Source organism: Strigops habroptila, chromosome W (assembly GCF_004027225.2).
Source record: "Strigops habroptila isolate Jane chromosome W, bStrHab1.2.pri, whole genome shotgun sequence".
Lineage (NCBI taxonomy): Eukaryota > Metazoa > Chordata > Aves > Psittaciformes > Psittacidae > Strigops > Strigops habroptila.
The window spans coordinates 31,910,551-31,925,630 of record NC_044301.2 but is presented as its reverse complement, the minus strand read 5'-3'; the positions used below and the strand labels follow the sequence as shown (position 1 = coordinate 31,925,630).

The 15,080-nt window shown below is 39.7% G+C and overlaps 1 protein-coding gene across 2 annotated transcripts in view; it reads right to left on the bottom strand.

Annotated features, from left to right (window-relative positions):
- Positions 1-8,105: 8,105 nt before the first annotated feature.
- LOC115619182 (TOX high mobility group box family member 3-like) overlaps positions 8,106-15,080 on the bottom strand; it is a 127,929-nt gene continuing 120,954 nt past the window's right edge. For both annotated transcript variants that reach the window (XM_030511228.1, XM_030511230.1), the window contains exons 4-7: positions 14,122-14,388; positions 12,578-12,805; positions 11,247-11,327; positions 8,106-9,049 (exon numbers count right to left, since the gene is read on the bottom strand). In XM_030511228.1, coding sequence (XP_030367088.1) covers positions 8,351-9,049; positions 11,247-11,327; positions 12,578-12,805; positions 14,122-14,388 — 1,275 coding nt within the window. In that variant the 3' untranslated portion in view covers positions 8,106-8,350. The remainder of the gene's footprint in view (positions 9,050-11,246; positions 11,328-12,577; positions 12,806-14,121; positions 14,389-15,080) is intronic.

Genomic DNA, 15,080 nt, shown 5'->3' with positions numbered 1-15,080 from the left:
AGTGATCACAAAATTCTCCACTTCTGTCTTGTAGAAAGGTATTAGTATTCCTTATCACAGGAGCTGGAGTAAAATCAGCTCTTTCACTCCATCTGGGAAACTGCTCGCCAGAGACTGGAGCAGCAGCTTTCCTGGGAGGATCATCCTTGACCATTGTTCTCCTCTTCAGTTCACGCACCCGTTGCTCCAGAGCTGAAGTAGGTTTTCCATCCCACTTTCTCATGTCTTCTCCATGATCCCGCAGGTAAAACCATAGGGTGGCCCGTGGCGCGTACCTCCTACATTTTCTTTCTCGAGCAGTAGGGCGCCTTCTGTTAATAGCTGAGACATGGGTTGGTACGCGTGGGGAGCTGGATAGATCGGATAAATCGTCTCTCAATTGTTTGAACTCCTGGGACAGTTTTTCCACAGCTGAAATGATGGAAGGGGTGAGATTGTCTTCGAACTCTCGGAGTTGACGAATCAGGCAATCCACTGTTGGTGATATTCCATCATTCCAGGTCATTGATGCCAATGTGTGGGCATATGATGATGGCGCACTCTGTGTAAGTTTCCGCCACATGGGTCGTGTACATTCGACTTCATCTGGATCTACGGATGTGTTCCTGGCATCCGGCCTACGATAGATCATCTCTATAATGGCTGATTCCCTCAGGGACTGGATGCCTTTCTCTATCATGGTCCAGTTGGCTGAGCGATTCGTAATATCATCTTTGTAGGGAAACCTTTCCTTCACAGCTGCCAGGAGCCGCCTCCAAAGACTGAGGGCTCGCTTCTCTCTTGCAATCGCTTTGTCAATTCCTCCTTCCTTAGCAAGTGATCCCAGCTGCTTGGCTTCCCTACCTTCTAGTTCGTGACCATCGGCCCCATTGTCCCAGCACCGGAGCAACCAGGTGACAATGTGCTCCCCTGGAAGACGGGTGAAATCTTTTCGCATATTCCGCAGTTCGGTTGAGGTCTGGGGTCGAGAAGTGACCTCTTCTTCTTCTTCCTCTTCCTCTGACCCACGTAGTAGTAACTCTTGTTCAGATGCTGTTCCCTGTAGTAATGGCATTGGGTCTTAATCTTTCTTCGCTTCGCGGGTTGCTCTTTGTGCCTCTCGTCTGCTTTTGCTTACAGGGGCAACAGACATTGTCACAAACTGGCCATTTGGTTTAGCTGCAGTGTTTGTCACTGTGGTTGGAGTGGCTGCAGTGTCTGCCACTAGGATTGGAGTGGTTGCAATGTCTATTGCTGGGGTTGGTGCAGCTGTTGTGCTTGGGAGTTGAGTAACACCAACAGCTGCATTATCTGTTGCTGTCGGGGTTTGAGTAGCTACTGTGCTTGTCACTGGGGTTGGTGTAGCTGCGGTGCTTGGAGTAGCCATATTGTCTGTTGCTGTCGGGGTTTGAATAGCTACTGTGCATGTCACTGGGGTTGGTGTGGCTGCGGTGCTTGGAGTAGCCACATTGTCTGTTGCTGTCGGGGTTTGAGTAGCTGTTGTGCTTGTCACTGGGGTTGGTGTAACTGCTGTACTTGGAGTAGCTGTGTTGTCTGTTGTGGTCAGGGTCTGAGTAGCTGCTGTGCTTGTAGTTGGCATAGCTGCGTTGTCTGTTGCTTTGCCATCAGATCCAGAGACATTTTTTTCCCTTTGAAGGTGCTGGATAGTGTTGAGCAGGGCTCTGTAGGCGTAGGCCAAGCCCCAGCACATTGCCATGATTTGTCCCTCTCTGGTATAACCAGGACGACAGCACACCTCGTTTAAGTGTTTTAGTAGTTTTTCCGGATGTTGCACTTGTTCAGGGGTGAAGTTCCAAAGCACTGGAGGGGCCCACTGGCCTAGATACTTGCCCATACTATCCCACACACCCTGCCACTCATAACTGTCCAGCCTCAGGGAAAATCTCCTGGTGGTCCTCCTATATCGTCGTCTAACCCTAGACCAGATTCGAACCTGATACTGCTGAATTTTTGACATTAAACGAAATAGGATGTTCCTAGGATGGGATGGCCATGGGTAAAACACACTCCGTATGTTTGCCAACATGCTGATCCCCAGCACAATCAGCAGGCAGGTTTCAAGGGTACTCAAAGGCCATCTAAAACCTTCAGAACTCTCAACTGCTGTTCCAAATAGGCTGGTGGGGGAACGGGGGGTGAAAGAGAATGCTTCCTTCATAAGTTGACCCCCCGAGGGGAAAAAAAAAGATATGCAATTGCTAAAATATTTCATTATATACCTCCCAATGTATAGTGGTGATGGCCACGCTGGAAGCACAAACCAGACCGGTTTCATGATCAATGAGTCTATTGTATTACAAGTCATTACCATGAAGTACAGTGAAACAAGAACCTTAGCCCAGGCCCCCCAGCCGATAAACACTAAAACAGCAAATAGTGGCTGTAAGTAAGGTACAACATGCTGAAACTCTGAGATCAAGTGCAACAAGTCTGAGAGCCAAATAATCACCATTGTGACGAGTAGTAACAATGAATGCTTATCACAAATATGATTAAACACACTCTGGTCAGATCTGTCGTTATCTCAACCTTTCGTGCCCCACGTTGGGCGCCAAAAAGAACTGTCGTGGTGTGAGCCCAGCCGGTAACTCAGAACCACACAGCCGCTCGCTCACTCCCCCCCCCTTCTTCCTCCTCCCGCTCCCGGAGGGATGGGGAGGAGAATGGGAAGAATGTAACTCCCACGGGTTGAGATAAGAGCAGTCCCGCAACTAAGGTATAATACAAAACCACTACTGCTACCACCAATGATAATAACGATTAGTGAAATAACAAGGGGAGAGGATACAATTGCTCACCACCCCCGACCGATACCCAGCCCGACCCGAGCAGTGATCAGGCCTTCCGGGTAACTCCCCCTGGTTTATATACTGGGCATGACGTGCTGTGGTATGGAATACCCCTTTCGCTAGTTTGGGTCAGGTGTCCTGTCTCTGCTTCCACCCGGCTTCCCCTCCTCCCTGGCAAAGCATGAGACTGAGAAAGTCCTTGGTTGGAATAAACATTACTTAGCAACTACTAAAAACATCAGTGTTATCAGCGTTGTTCCCAGGCTGAAAGTTAAAAAACACAGCACTGCACCAGCTACTAAGAAGGAGAAAAATGACTGCTATAGCTGAACCCAGGACATGGGGATAGGCCTCTTGTGCAGCTGAAATGGCAGACATGCAGAGTCAGGTATCAATTAACTTTTGCTGATCACCAGCTTTGAAAATTGAAAGAAATCATCAGAACAAACTCAGCCTCGAGTTTAAAGCCAAGTACAGCTTCAGCAGACTTCAACAGAAGCGAATGTGACAATATTACATTTTTATTACTATTTTTGTTCAAAGAAGTTTAATTTGTCCAAGATTGCCAGCAAGGTTTGGCCATTTTCTGAAGTGAAGGATAAGGATTTCATTTGCATTGGGATTAAAAAAAAGAGGAAGAAAACAAGAAAGGCTGCTTATTCCTTATAGAAACACAAGTACCCCTAAATTGACACTTGGACTTACATGTATTCCACCAAGAACTCAAGATCTGCTGCAATACGCTATCTGCTGTACAAAAACAGATTAATCTGCCACAATATTATAAGGGAGAAAGTCTGTTTATGTTTATCAGCTTCATCTGTATTCTGCCAGTGACACAGTATACTAAGAAGTAGCCAAATCCTGTGGCAGCCCATGCTGCAAAGCACCTAAAATATTATCCCCAAAATCCCCAGATGCATACCTCCTATTTATATATATTTTAGGTATTTTACATATATTTACATATATTTTTAGGTATATATATTTTAGGTGCACACATCTGGACATCTCTTTATTTAAAGAAATACCTATCATGTATGTGGACTATTTATTCATTTCTTTGCAATCATCAGGAATAGGAGGAACAAGAAGGAAGTCTGGAAGAGGAGAAGCTGTTCAGGAGGAGCTTTCCATAGGTGGTGAGTGGGTAGGAGTAGGGTGCAAGAACCGGCATGGGGCAAGTAAGCCCTGGCTGCTACTGTGATTGGCAAAACAGAGAGAAATGTGGAAAGGGACAATAGGAAAAGGAAGAAGAAGCTGGGAGGAACAGGGAATATGGTCTGGCTGATGCCACAGTGCAGGGCACATGGAAAGGGTGCTGTATGAGGTTGCAACACATACCTGGATTGCTCACTACTAGCAGTTTATACTTACATATACACACATATATCCGTGCAGCAGTGAGAATCCCCTGATCAACAGCTGATACAGCAGAATTTTTGAAGGTGAGCTCTCATTTTCAGACACTGAATATTCAGCACTTCCAAAATTAGGATCAGGAAAGAAATTAAGCAACAGTACAGCTACTTAGTGTTTTTTAAGTATCCATGCATCTATAACCACCAGTATAACACACGAGATTTATGTACTTTATGCTAATGCAATGTATATGTTTGTTATCAGTACATTATGGGATATAGCATTAAAAACAAACCAGCCTGCGATAACTATATCCTTCAGGTTTCACAAATATTGCCAGTAGGTAAAATGGTGCTTTGTTTGCCTGCAATTACTTCTCTATTTTGTAAATACAAATATGTGGTCAAGGCATCTGCTCAGTCAAGAGCTGTGACTGCTGATCCAGGTACAGGTTTTCAGACCTATGCACAGTAAAAACCCATCTGAGTGACTGAGTATACAAATCATCAGTCAGGTGGTTAATTCTTTATACATTTATGATGATGATGAAGTCACTGAACCAGCACAAAGGTTAAATACCTGTACTTGAAAATCAGACCTGTGACTTGTTTAGAATAGAATCTAGTAAAAGAAAATGCAGAAAATATAAGTTAGGTTATGTTACTTTTAGGTTCTGATTATTCTTATTATCACTACTTATAACTGTTTGGAAAACAAATACAACTTTTTACAATTAGACCCCTGATCTATGAAAGCACTTGAGCAACTGTATAACAGAGCATATGAGTAGTCACTTAATGAAATTACTACTTATATACATGAATTATCCACTCATTTTAAGTGATTTGCTGGATCAAAGCTTTTCTGTTTTAATTAGAGTGGCAGAGTTAAGGTAATGTAACAACGCCAGTTTGGAGAAAATAGCAGACCAAAGGTGGCTGTATCAATAAAGATATTCCCAGAGGGGAAAGAGAATAAATGATACCTGTAGAAAGTGCCCATGTAACTACACCGCATAAAATATAATTATCCATTCAACTTTTTTTAACCTAGAAGATTAAAATAAATTTCATTTCAAACCTTGTAAGAAAACTCTGCACTATTTTGGTTTGTGTAGGGGCTGAAGATGTTAATGCTCCAAGAACTTGGAAAAAAACCCCAACAACTACTTAAAATACCACTTCTACTTTTTAATTGAGGTAAACAGAGTATATTATAAATCCCCAATGTAGCCTATTCAAGCATCAGAACAGCTCGTTCAAAGCAATGCATTCTCTTCTGAAAGATTTTAGTATTATGATCGAAAATTCTCTCCCTCAGATGCACTTGAGAAGCATTAACTTCTTGGTGACTTTAAGAACCAAATCCTTTAATACAAACCTAGCTTTTCCCACAGACACTTGAAAATATTTAGCATTTTTTCAGTTGAATGCAATTTTCATAATAAAGTAGCTCACTCAGCTACCTGACACCACAAAGACACTGAGTGAGTAGCTCCTGCCGACTTAAGCAGAGCATGATCACAACCCCCAGTTACATACGTAAGTAGGCTTTTAAACATCCAATTGCTGTAACAATTCAAGTAATTTATGTTATTGTTATTCATTATATTCATTATTTGTAACACATGCATTTTATTCCGCAACATCCAGACCTCTTGCATACCTGATGTCTTTCAGTCAACCTTAATGGAGGATACACCGGATCTTAAATTTCTGTATCATTTAAATTCTACCTCTATGACCAGTTTTAGGACACCAAAGCTGCCCTTTGCTACTCTAAACACAATCTGGATGCCTAATTTAAGTTCTGTCATTTAGGGGCTGGTAATCAGAATTTGTTTATATAATATCCCTTCTGCTATGAAGCAGATTCCTCCACATAAACACATGCCCCTTTCTGAACAGCACCAGTCCATCACTACTGATGCTGGTCCCTACCTTTAGTCAACTCTTCATTTAAATTTCACTGGCAAACCTCTCAGAAAAGTGTGGGAATTTTGTTCTGTGCCCAAATACTCAGCCCAATCAAATCTGAAATGTTCCTATTTAACTGCATCTCTGGCAGTTTCAAGGGTATCATTTTAAAACTACAGCATATTTTGTTAAACCAAGCCCTACAATGGTCCTGTTTTACTTCCATCCACTTAGCCTATTAATGCAGGCTAATACTGCATGTTCTTGTGGCAGCGAAACCTAAAGTGTACCGGGAGGCTACAGTGATAGATTACATGTACATGCTGTGTCATATCCAATTAACTCAAATTGACTGTGTACTGCATTATGCTTTTAGTGCATGGAAGATCAATAAATATGGAGAAAATCCAACAAGGCTCTCTCAATTCCCATCCATTTCTAGTAGATCTGAGACAGATCATGCTCCTATGATGTGTATGCTGCTGCTGAAGAGGGCAGGTGGTTCATAGACACCATTCAAACTTGGCCTATTCAATCTAAACTCCTCTAACTTGCCATTCATGCATAGCAAAACACCATCTGGTCCTATTTTGCCTCCAGCAATCACAGTTGACCAAACCCGATAATAATAATAACAGCTGTTGCAAAACAAAAGCCAAAGGGGGGAGGGAAAGGTTAGAATGAAGTCCAGCGCTGCAAAATACTCCATGAAGTGAGAAATGGAAAAGGAGCCATTCAAATAGCCAATCCCCATCGAAAAGAGTCAGTGCAAGGCTTCTGGTTAAACTTGAGCTATCTAATCCATCTGTCCTGCAAACCACAATGATCAGGTGATAACATAAATTTGAGATTGTGTTGCGCAGAGGTTTTTAAAGGCTTTGTTCTCCGAGTTAGAAACTAATGACCCTGTGTCAGCTAAAAATTAAACGTCCTTATGTTCTTTCATCATGTGCCAACCTGGGTTAACATGAAAGTAGAATGTGGTTAACCAGGATGATAAAGCATCTGAAACCTTGGGAAAAGAAGGTTGGAAAAATAAATTTTCCAAGAAAGTGTTTGCATAAGGAAACATTTCTGGGTTTTCTATCACTATCAAAGACTTATGGCTCATCACTTTTACTGAAATGTGTTTATTCTATAGCAAGATAAAAGCATTTATTTTAGATAAGCGAAATACAAACAACTTAATTGCTGCTATCATAACTCATAAAAAGTATAAAACAGCATAAAACCACAATAAGCAATGTAGGAATTAATAATTCATGTTACCAGTGTTTACATTAAAGCCTCATTTATGAAAACTTTACAACATATGATATGAAAACTTACAACTTTTAAAGAAAATATTTACATTGATTATTCGGTTGTGGAGTTTCATTTAAATATTCTACTGGGTTTACAGTGTATTAAACCCCTGCATTTTTCATCTTAGCTTTCTGTAATAACAATTTTATTTAAGTGCATTTCCCTTTTAAAAATAGTGTATTAAATCTGAAACTCATCACTTTGACACAGAACACATTCACATTTGTTCTGTAATTGGAATTAACGTAAGAGGGTAAATGTCAATATATATTTTCTTACAAACTATGGTAGGTTTATTTGGAGAAATGAAGTGAAAGTTTGGGTCAAACATTTAAGTTCGGTTACTTGCATTTGTTTTTGTGAAGACATTTAGGAGAGAAAAAACTTAAGAGCTTTGACAGAAATCTGTGATTTACTCTATTTTTTTCATGACAAAAAATGCCATCAATTAACTCATGTCATACAAGTATGATTGTATGAAATCCAATCATCATTTTACAGGTATCTGTGCTTTAAGGGCTTCATGAGTTCATACTGCCCTGAAGTGCATTACTGACTTTTAGAGAAAGAAGGGTTATATCATATAATTCTGAAAGGCCATTTTGTAGTCATAAGGTCCAGGTATTTATTGGGCCATTTGATTCACATATTGTAGGTAAAGCTTAAATAAATAAAAAAGGCATCACATGAAAAAGAACACAGCTTGCTTAAAAAAAAAACAAAACACAAAACCAAATGAAATGATTTATAGTCAGCTAAAAGATGATACACAGCTACATTGTAGTTCTTTATTGCCTATCTAATAGATGCTTTAGAGGATAATTTGATCTGTTATGTATCCCTGCATAACTACCATCAACAATTTACAGTTTTCAGCCAAATGTGGTTTATCCCTACTCCCTCCATCAACACAAAGCCATGTTGCAAGATCATTTCTCTTCAGAAAATACTGACCTGCGATGATACTTGAGTCTGTGTCTAAGATCGTATTTGTGACTGGTGCTGCTGAGGTGCTGGCTGAGGGCTCCCAATGGCAGGGATGGGAGAAGTGATCTGAGAGGCTACTGGAGAATGCTGCTGAGGAGAAGGCTGTGACTGGTGTTGCACATGCTGCATTTGCTGCTGTTGCATTTGCTGAAGCTGTATGTGCTGCAGTTGCTGTTGCATTTGCTGTTGATTAATTTGCTGCTGAAGATGATGCTGCTGCTGCAAATGTTGTTGCACATGGTGCTGAAAATGCTGCTGTTGCATTTCCTGCTGTATTTGCTGATGCATTTGATGCTGATGTAGTTGCTGCTGTTGCATCTGCTGCATCTGTTGCTGCTGAAGCTGCTGTATCTGGTGCTGCTGGCTTTGCATTGAGGGACTGACTTGAGATGAAGATGGCATTGCCACCATATTTGTTCCCATAGAGCTTATCAACGAGGGAGCAATGTTTGTTGGCATGTTTGGTGCAATGGTAACAGAAGCTATAATCTGATTCATTGGCAGTCTCATGGTTAAAGGTTTTGGAGCAATTGTTCTGGGAAGGGGCTGTTGAAGAGTTCGAGGAGATGCTGATACTGTTGCATGTTGAGAAAGAGAAGTATTCAGAATAAGGGAGGAAGACAGATTTGTGGATGCCAACGTTTGCTGAACAGAACGAACTGTCTGGGCCTCAGCAGATTCTGCAGCAGCCTATGTTTGGAAAAGAAATTAACTTTATTTTTAACAAAAAAAACCCCATTGTTACTGTTTACATGGAAATAAAAGTCACAGCTACTTAGGGAGACTTTTTCATCTTTTGTTTTCTATCAGAAAAGATCAATCGGTAGTCTGAAAAAGATCACTGATCCACTCATCCATTACATCACCTCTTCATCTGTCTCTGTGTATGGTACCTCCAGTTCTTGGACAAAAAACCTAACTCGTGCCCTTGTTCAACACCAGAAAGTCACAGATATCATGTACATTTTGTGGCTGAAAGATCTAAAAAGGGCCCAACACTTTCTACATTTATATGTTTTCAAAACCCCCCTGTTCTTTGGGAGACAAATCTGAGCAGAAGCATATGCCCCCACACCAGTTATGGCATAAGCAGTGTATGAACAACAAAACTTTTCAAGGAACTTTTTAAATTTGCTTGTTGCAGTTCTTCACATCTAAGGAATCAAGACCTAGGTATCTCCAAGAGACAAAAGCCTAAGGGAACACTGTGAAAACATCCAACTTAATACACTGGAAGGGGTACAGCTATGTCAGGGGGTGCCCTGCTTAGGGAATGCTGACTAATTCCAGTATCCTGGGGTTTCTGATGAGACACACCTGAGGGAAAACTGCAGTCCAAAGAGGTCTGTTGCAATAAATGAGGTGTTCTGGTGCCTTTGAAGGCATAGTTTTATTAGGTATATTTAAAAATATTGTGTATGTTTAAATTAGATATATTTAAGCACCAAAGGTAGGATTCTTTCATAGTTTTACACATCTGTATTGTACACAACATGTAGAATAGTTGCCTAGCATCCCTATATAAAGACAATGGAGAGAAAAAGTCTCTTCCCACACAATTAAATTACATGTTTTAGACATTTACCTTACAATGTGTCAAAGTGTGCTGCAGAAGTGTCTGTTCCATCCCTACTCTCAGCAACTACCTTGGATGAAAAAGTTACAGCAAAGATGTCTTAAGCTGGAGGAGATGAGATGAATACTGGGGCTTAGAGTGCAATTTTCACTCACAGTCTTCCCACAAGTTACTTGGCAGACCAGGTCCCATGGATTTAGGAAGAAAATATGATTTCCGATGTTTTTGAAAAGGGAACTTAGGACTGACAAAATAAATTCCCTCAAAGGGAATTCCAGAAGAATTCCAGCTGCCATTTAAGTTAGCATTGTGATACTAAACACTTTGAAAATATTATCTAAGTCCTAGAGACAACAGAAAAACACAGCTTCTCAACACAAGAGGAAGAAATGTTCCAGCTTTCAAGAACATGTGTATAATGTCTGCTGTTGTATTTTTAATCATTAATTAAAATACACAGCAACTTTCTGTGTGATTTACTAATGCTCTGCAATTGTACATTCAAATAAATATTGTGAGTTAGATAGCATTACGTTCTTCTGTTGCTTTCTTGAGATCAAAGATATTTTTGTAATTGATCTTTATGAAATATTAGTAGAGAAATAACTACCTTAATTCTTAACCATATTTTAGATGTCCATAAGCATGTTTCTGTTTATGGTATTCAGATGCAACAGATCTACAACCAGTGTAGTGCTGCTGGTTAGAAAGGTAAGTAAGTTCTCAAATAAGACAGCAGAGCTTTGTTTTCTTCACAAGTTTTATTCTAATTTGGCATCCACTAAAATACTCCATGTGGCTCAGTGCCAGCTAGTCCATTTGTAAGTGCTCTCCAAATTCAGAGCCACCATACATTTTTTCCCCTCACCTGCAAGAAATACTTAAACTCTGTCATACAATAACTGCTCTCCAGATCCACACAAAGCAAGTCTGTCTTTTGAGAAGTATCACTTGAGAAAAAACAAAACTCTGCAAATAGCTTGCAAATGTTAATGCAAAAAGATCAATATATTTTTCATGACTGAATTTTACTTTTTCAGTGAAGTACATTATTTTGACACCATAGATAATGGAAAATGTACATTTGCAAAGTTATTGTTTGGTAATCATTACTGTGCCATTGGAGAGATGACTTTTTTTTTGCAGAGACTAAGCAGGGTTCAAGCAGCAGCACAACATCTGGTAGAGCTATATTAATGAAATCCTAGGATTCTACTTATATTTTGCATAACACCACATCCCTGCCACCAATATTTAAACACCATTGCCAAAAGCTAACTTGCATTACATGGAAAGCATTATTAGGCTTACCTTAGAAACAAGGCTTGCTCTATAAGCAGCAAGTGCCTTTAGGTATTCTTTTTTGGCAGCTTCAGTTTTTCTTTTATATACCTATTAAGAGAGACCACAATTTCACCAACTTCAATTATTAAGACATTTTTGCCAGAATGCAATCATCAAACAAAAAACCCATGGATAACACTCTACTGTTAGATAGATCTTCCCTGGAATATCTAAATATCCTTGTAGGTGGTTACAGACTTTCAGGTCTACTCGCTGGACCACAACTGATGTTGATTTATTGTGAATAAAGTGGCTAGAACAGCCAACTGTTTGACAAGACTACCTATGCACACTTTACCTCCCCAGGAAATGATATTTTAATGACTCTAACAGGGATATTAGAACACAGACTATTTCAGATGCTAAAAAGTATCTGCAGTAGTATAAAATAGCAAAAGATGCCTATGCAATATTTTTTTAAACAAGCATTTGAACTATGTATAAAAAAATCTTTATATCTTTAGAAAAGTTGGTTCATAAAGCTTGGACAACTCACTTTCCCCAAAGCCAGTATGAGAGAATAAAGTTCACCTTTAAATCATGTTCACCCTCATCTGTTAGATTAGACTAAAAGTTTCCAAATGTATTTCACAAACAAGATCATTCATATCTTGCCAGAAAGTGTCCTATATGAAATCTACTCTTCCATCACAGCTTCCATTAACTGTTACTGGGAGCTGCACAGGCAAACAGCCTCAAAGGATTTCCCCCACCTCCACTTCCATTCATGTGTAGGAGTTAGATGTGTATAGGAAGAAGAATAACCCTCAAGGAAGAACAAAACTCATCATTCTGTTCCAAGTTTGAGTTGGAGATAACATTTCACACATGACATTGTAATGAGGCACAGAGGACTGGTTTCGAAGGTTGGAAATCAACACGCTTTGTAACAAATTCATAAGGCAGATCAAAGGGAAATGCTAAATGTGCTGTACCTTCCCCTTTTCTAACTTCTGATTAACAGGAAACAAGAGCTTTGAAATAGGAATCATCAAAAGATAGTCTTAACAGGACTCTAGGACAATATCACCTGAGCTTTTATACAAACTGCCCTTTAAAATTTGAAGACAAACACAGCCATTTAATACTACCTAATGGCTCTTATAACAAAATGCTTTTTAGATGCCAGGTCTTCAGCAAGTTCAAAAATCAGTATAGCTCTACAGAGTAAGAGGTCTACATCAGCAAGTAGCATGGTCCACATAGAGCAGAGGTAGGAGGATTCTTTTACAAGGATTAGAATCATAGATTCATTACTATTTTACTTCTTGTGAGACAGCCCTCCATCAATTTTTTACCTGTTTTTGTTCTTCTCCTAAACTGTCCCACATAGATGCCACTATTTTTGAAACCTCTCCAAATGTAGCATTTGGGTTCTGCCCTTTAATTGCAGCTTGTGTATCCCTGAAGAAAAGGGCATATGCTGACACTGGCTTTTGTGGCTCATTGGGATCTTTCTTTTTCTTCTTCTTTGGAGTCTTGGGCTTCTTGCCAGAATCCGGGGCAGCTCTTTTTTCTCCAGTAGCCTAAGAAATAGTAATAGCAAGAACAGTCAATATATGCATGAAATAAGTCAGGTTAATTCTGAAAAAGCATAGACAGTCTGATTTAATAATATATAGATAAAGCTACTATGTAGGCAACATTTTGGAGAGTCCAGTTGCACAAGCCTTTCTCCTCCCAAACAGTTCTTAGTCTCAGCTTAATCTCATCAGATCTACTGGAACTAAATGCATGAATAGTTACTACTCATTGTAAGCATGGCTCAGAGAGTCAAATCCTATGAGCTTGACCTGAAAAAGTACCCCCAATGCTAATTTTTATTAAAAAAAAAAAAAGATTTAATCTATAGTATATTTTGAATAGGCAGTCTATGTTTTTCCATTAAGATGTAATTTCAGCAGTAGAGACTCAAAAGACAAGAGCTTGGGGGCATTTCCTGATTCTCAGACTTAGACTGTCAACTTAGACATGGGTCAGGGGTTAAAAAGCCCACCCTTCAGGTAAAAAGCAGTAGCAACTCTGCAGCAAACACCCACTGTGTCCAGCACCCACCTCCACTGCCCCAGTGCAGTAGTGCTGGAGGCTCAGCCTCACTGCCAGGCACCAACCCTGCTCCTACATCTCCCTCTTGCCTCTGGGATGGGGAACCTCCAGAGCAGCACACCAGGATACAGGTAATGCTGGTCCCTGCGTGCATCTCGTGTCCTGTACTGTCTTTTGTTGAACTATGCACAGATTATTGCAACAAGGGAATAAAGTGGCTCTAAATATACCTCTGTTATAGTCATTTTACTTTGATATTTTGATCATTTTTGCAATGATATTTCCATATGCACAATTTCCATTAAGTTAATGAGAAAACCTTTCAGGGAACAGTCTTAATTATGTCCTTTAAATATACTGCTATGATATATTTTGTTGATAAAATTTTCCTTTTATAACAGATTTATTTGAAGCAAAATGTAAATTGAATAAACTTTCAGTTATAGAAGAAAGCTTATTTTATTTCTATCTAAATGCATCTATGTTTATATGACTCGAGAATACCAAAATGACAAAACTGTCCAAAGTCGATGAATAAAGAGATTCACCAAATCTATAAAATCTGAAATGAATTATGAATATATTAGACCCAATATATATATTTTTTTACATTTACTATTATGGAGGTATTATGGAAACGTCTTAAGAAGCTAAACAGGAAATGAATCACATTCCACTATAGTGTAACATGTATTTTATATGACCACACTGCAGCTGAAATGATACTGCCACATTCATGAAAATATAGCATATAGACATGTAAAGCTTACTCACTACAATGCAGGGAATAACTTACTCTATTTGATTCATCTGCATCTTCTTCATTTATAGAGCTGGATGGGGAAGGAGTGGCTGATGGGGCAGGTGGGGAGGGAGAAGTTTGTGGCAAATTAGTGCCTCCTAAATGTAGTCCCAGCTGCATGCTTAGCTGAGACTGGTTAATGGTGGTTAGCTGAGAAGGAGGCATAATTCCCAAATGAGCAGCATCAGTCATGTGGACAATAGATCTCATAATCAGAGAGTGATTCTGGCGATACTGGGAAACTTGTGTGTGACTCTGATCCTAAAAGAGATTGAAATGGTATTTAGTCATTAGCAGTTACCATATAGCATGATCACGTAAAGTTATTTTTACAGGCTTACATAACCAACACTTGCAGAACTGTCAACTTGCAGTTTGTTTAGTTTCTTTTTGATGAAATAAATGCATTTTGAATAAATCAAATTCAGCAGCAGTTACTACACTTGCCCCGGACTTCACTTCTTTCCCCGCTTGTGGATGAGGGTTTTTTTGTGGAATAAAAATTGTATTTCCCCATTTTTAAACATTTCTTCTCTTGACGTGGTGTGAAATATCCACATAAACAACAGGGAAACAGGCTGACTGACCATACAGGGAAAACATTGCAACTGAGAGGACACAAACTGCTGTCAAATGCAGAAAGTAAACAAAACCGGGGGGGGGGGGGGGGGGGGGAATATAGACAGAAAGAAAAACATCTTCCTTTACGAAGATTCAATTACTTCAATTATTCTTAGCTGTTACTAGTAACAGGAGTAGGTATAAAACAATCCTGTCTGAGTGGGATTTTAAAGTTGTTTTAAACAAAGAACACTGCCTGGCCAGGTCTCGAGTGCAGACACAACACGCTGGAGAATGTTCAAGTCATCCTAATCACTCCTAAAAATCCTTGTTTGCAAGCACCACACAAACCTACGCATTTTTATCTTTAATCCAGCGATCAAACACATGTG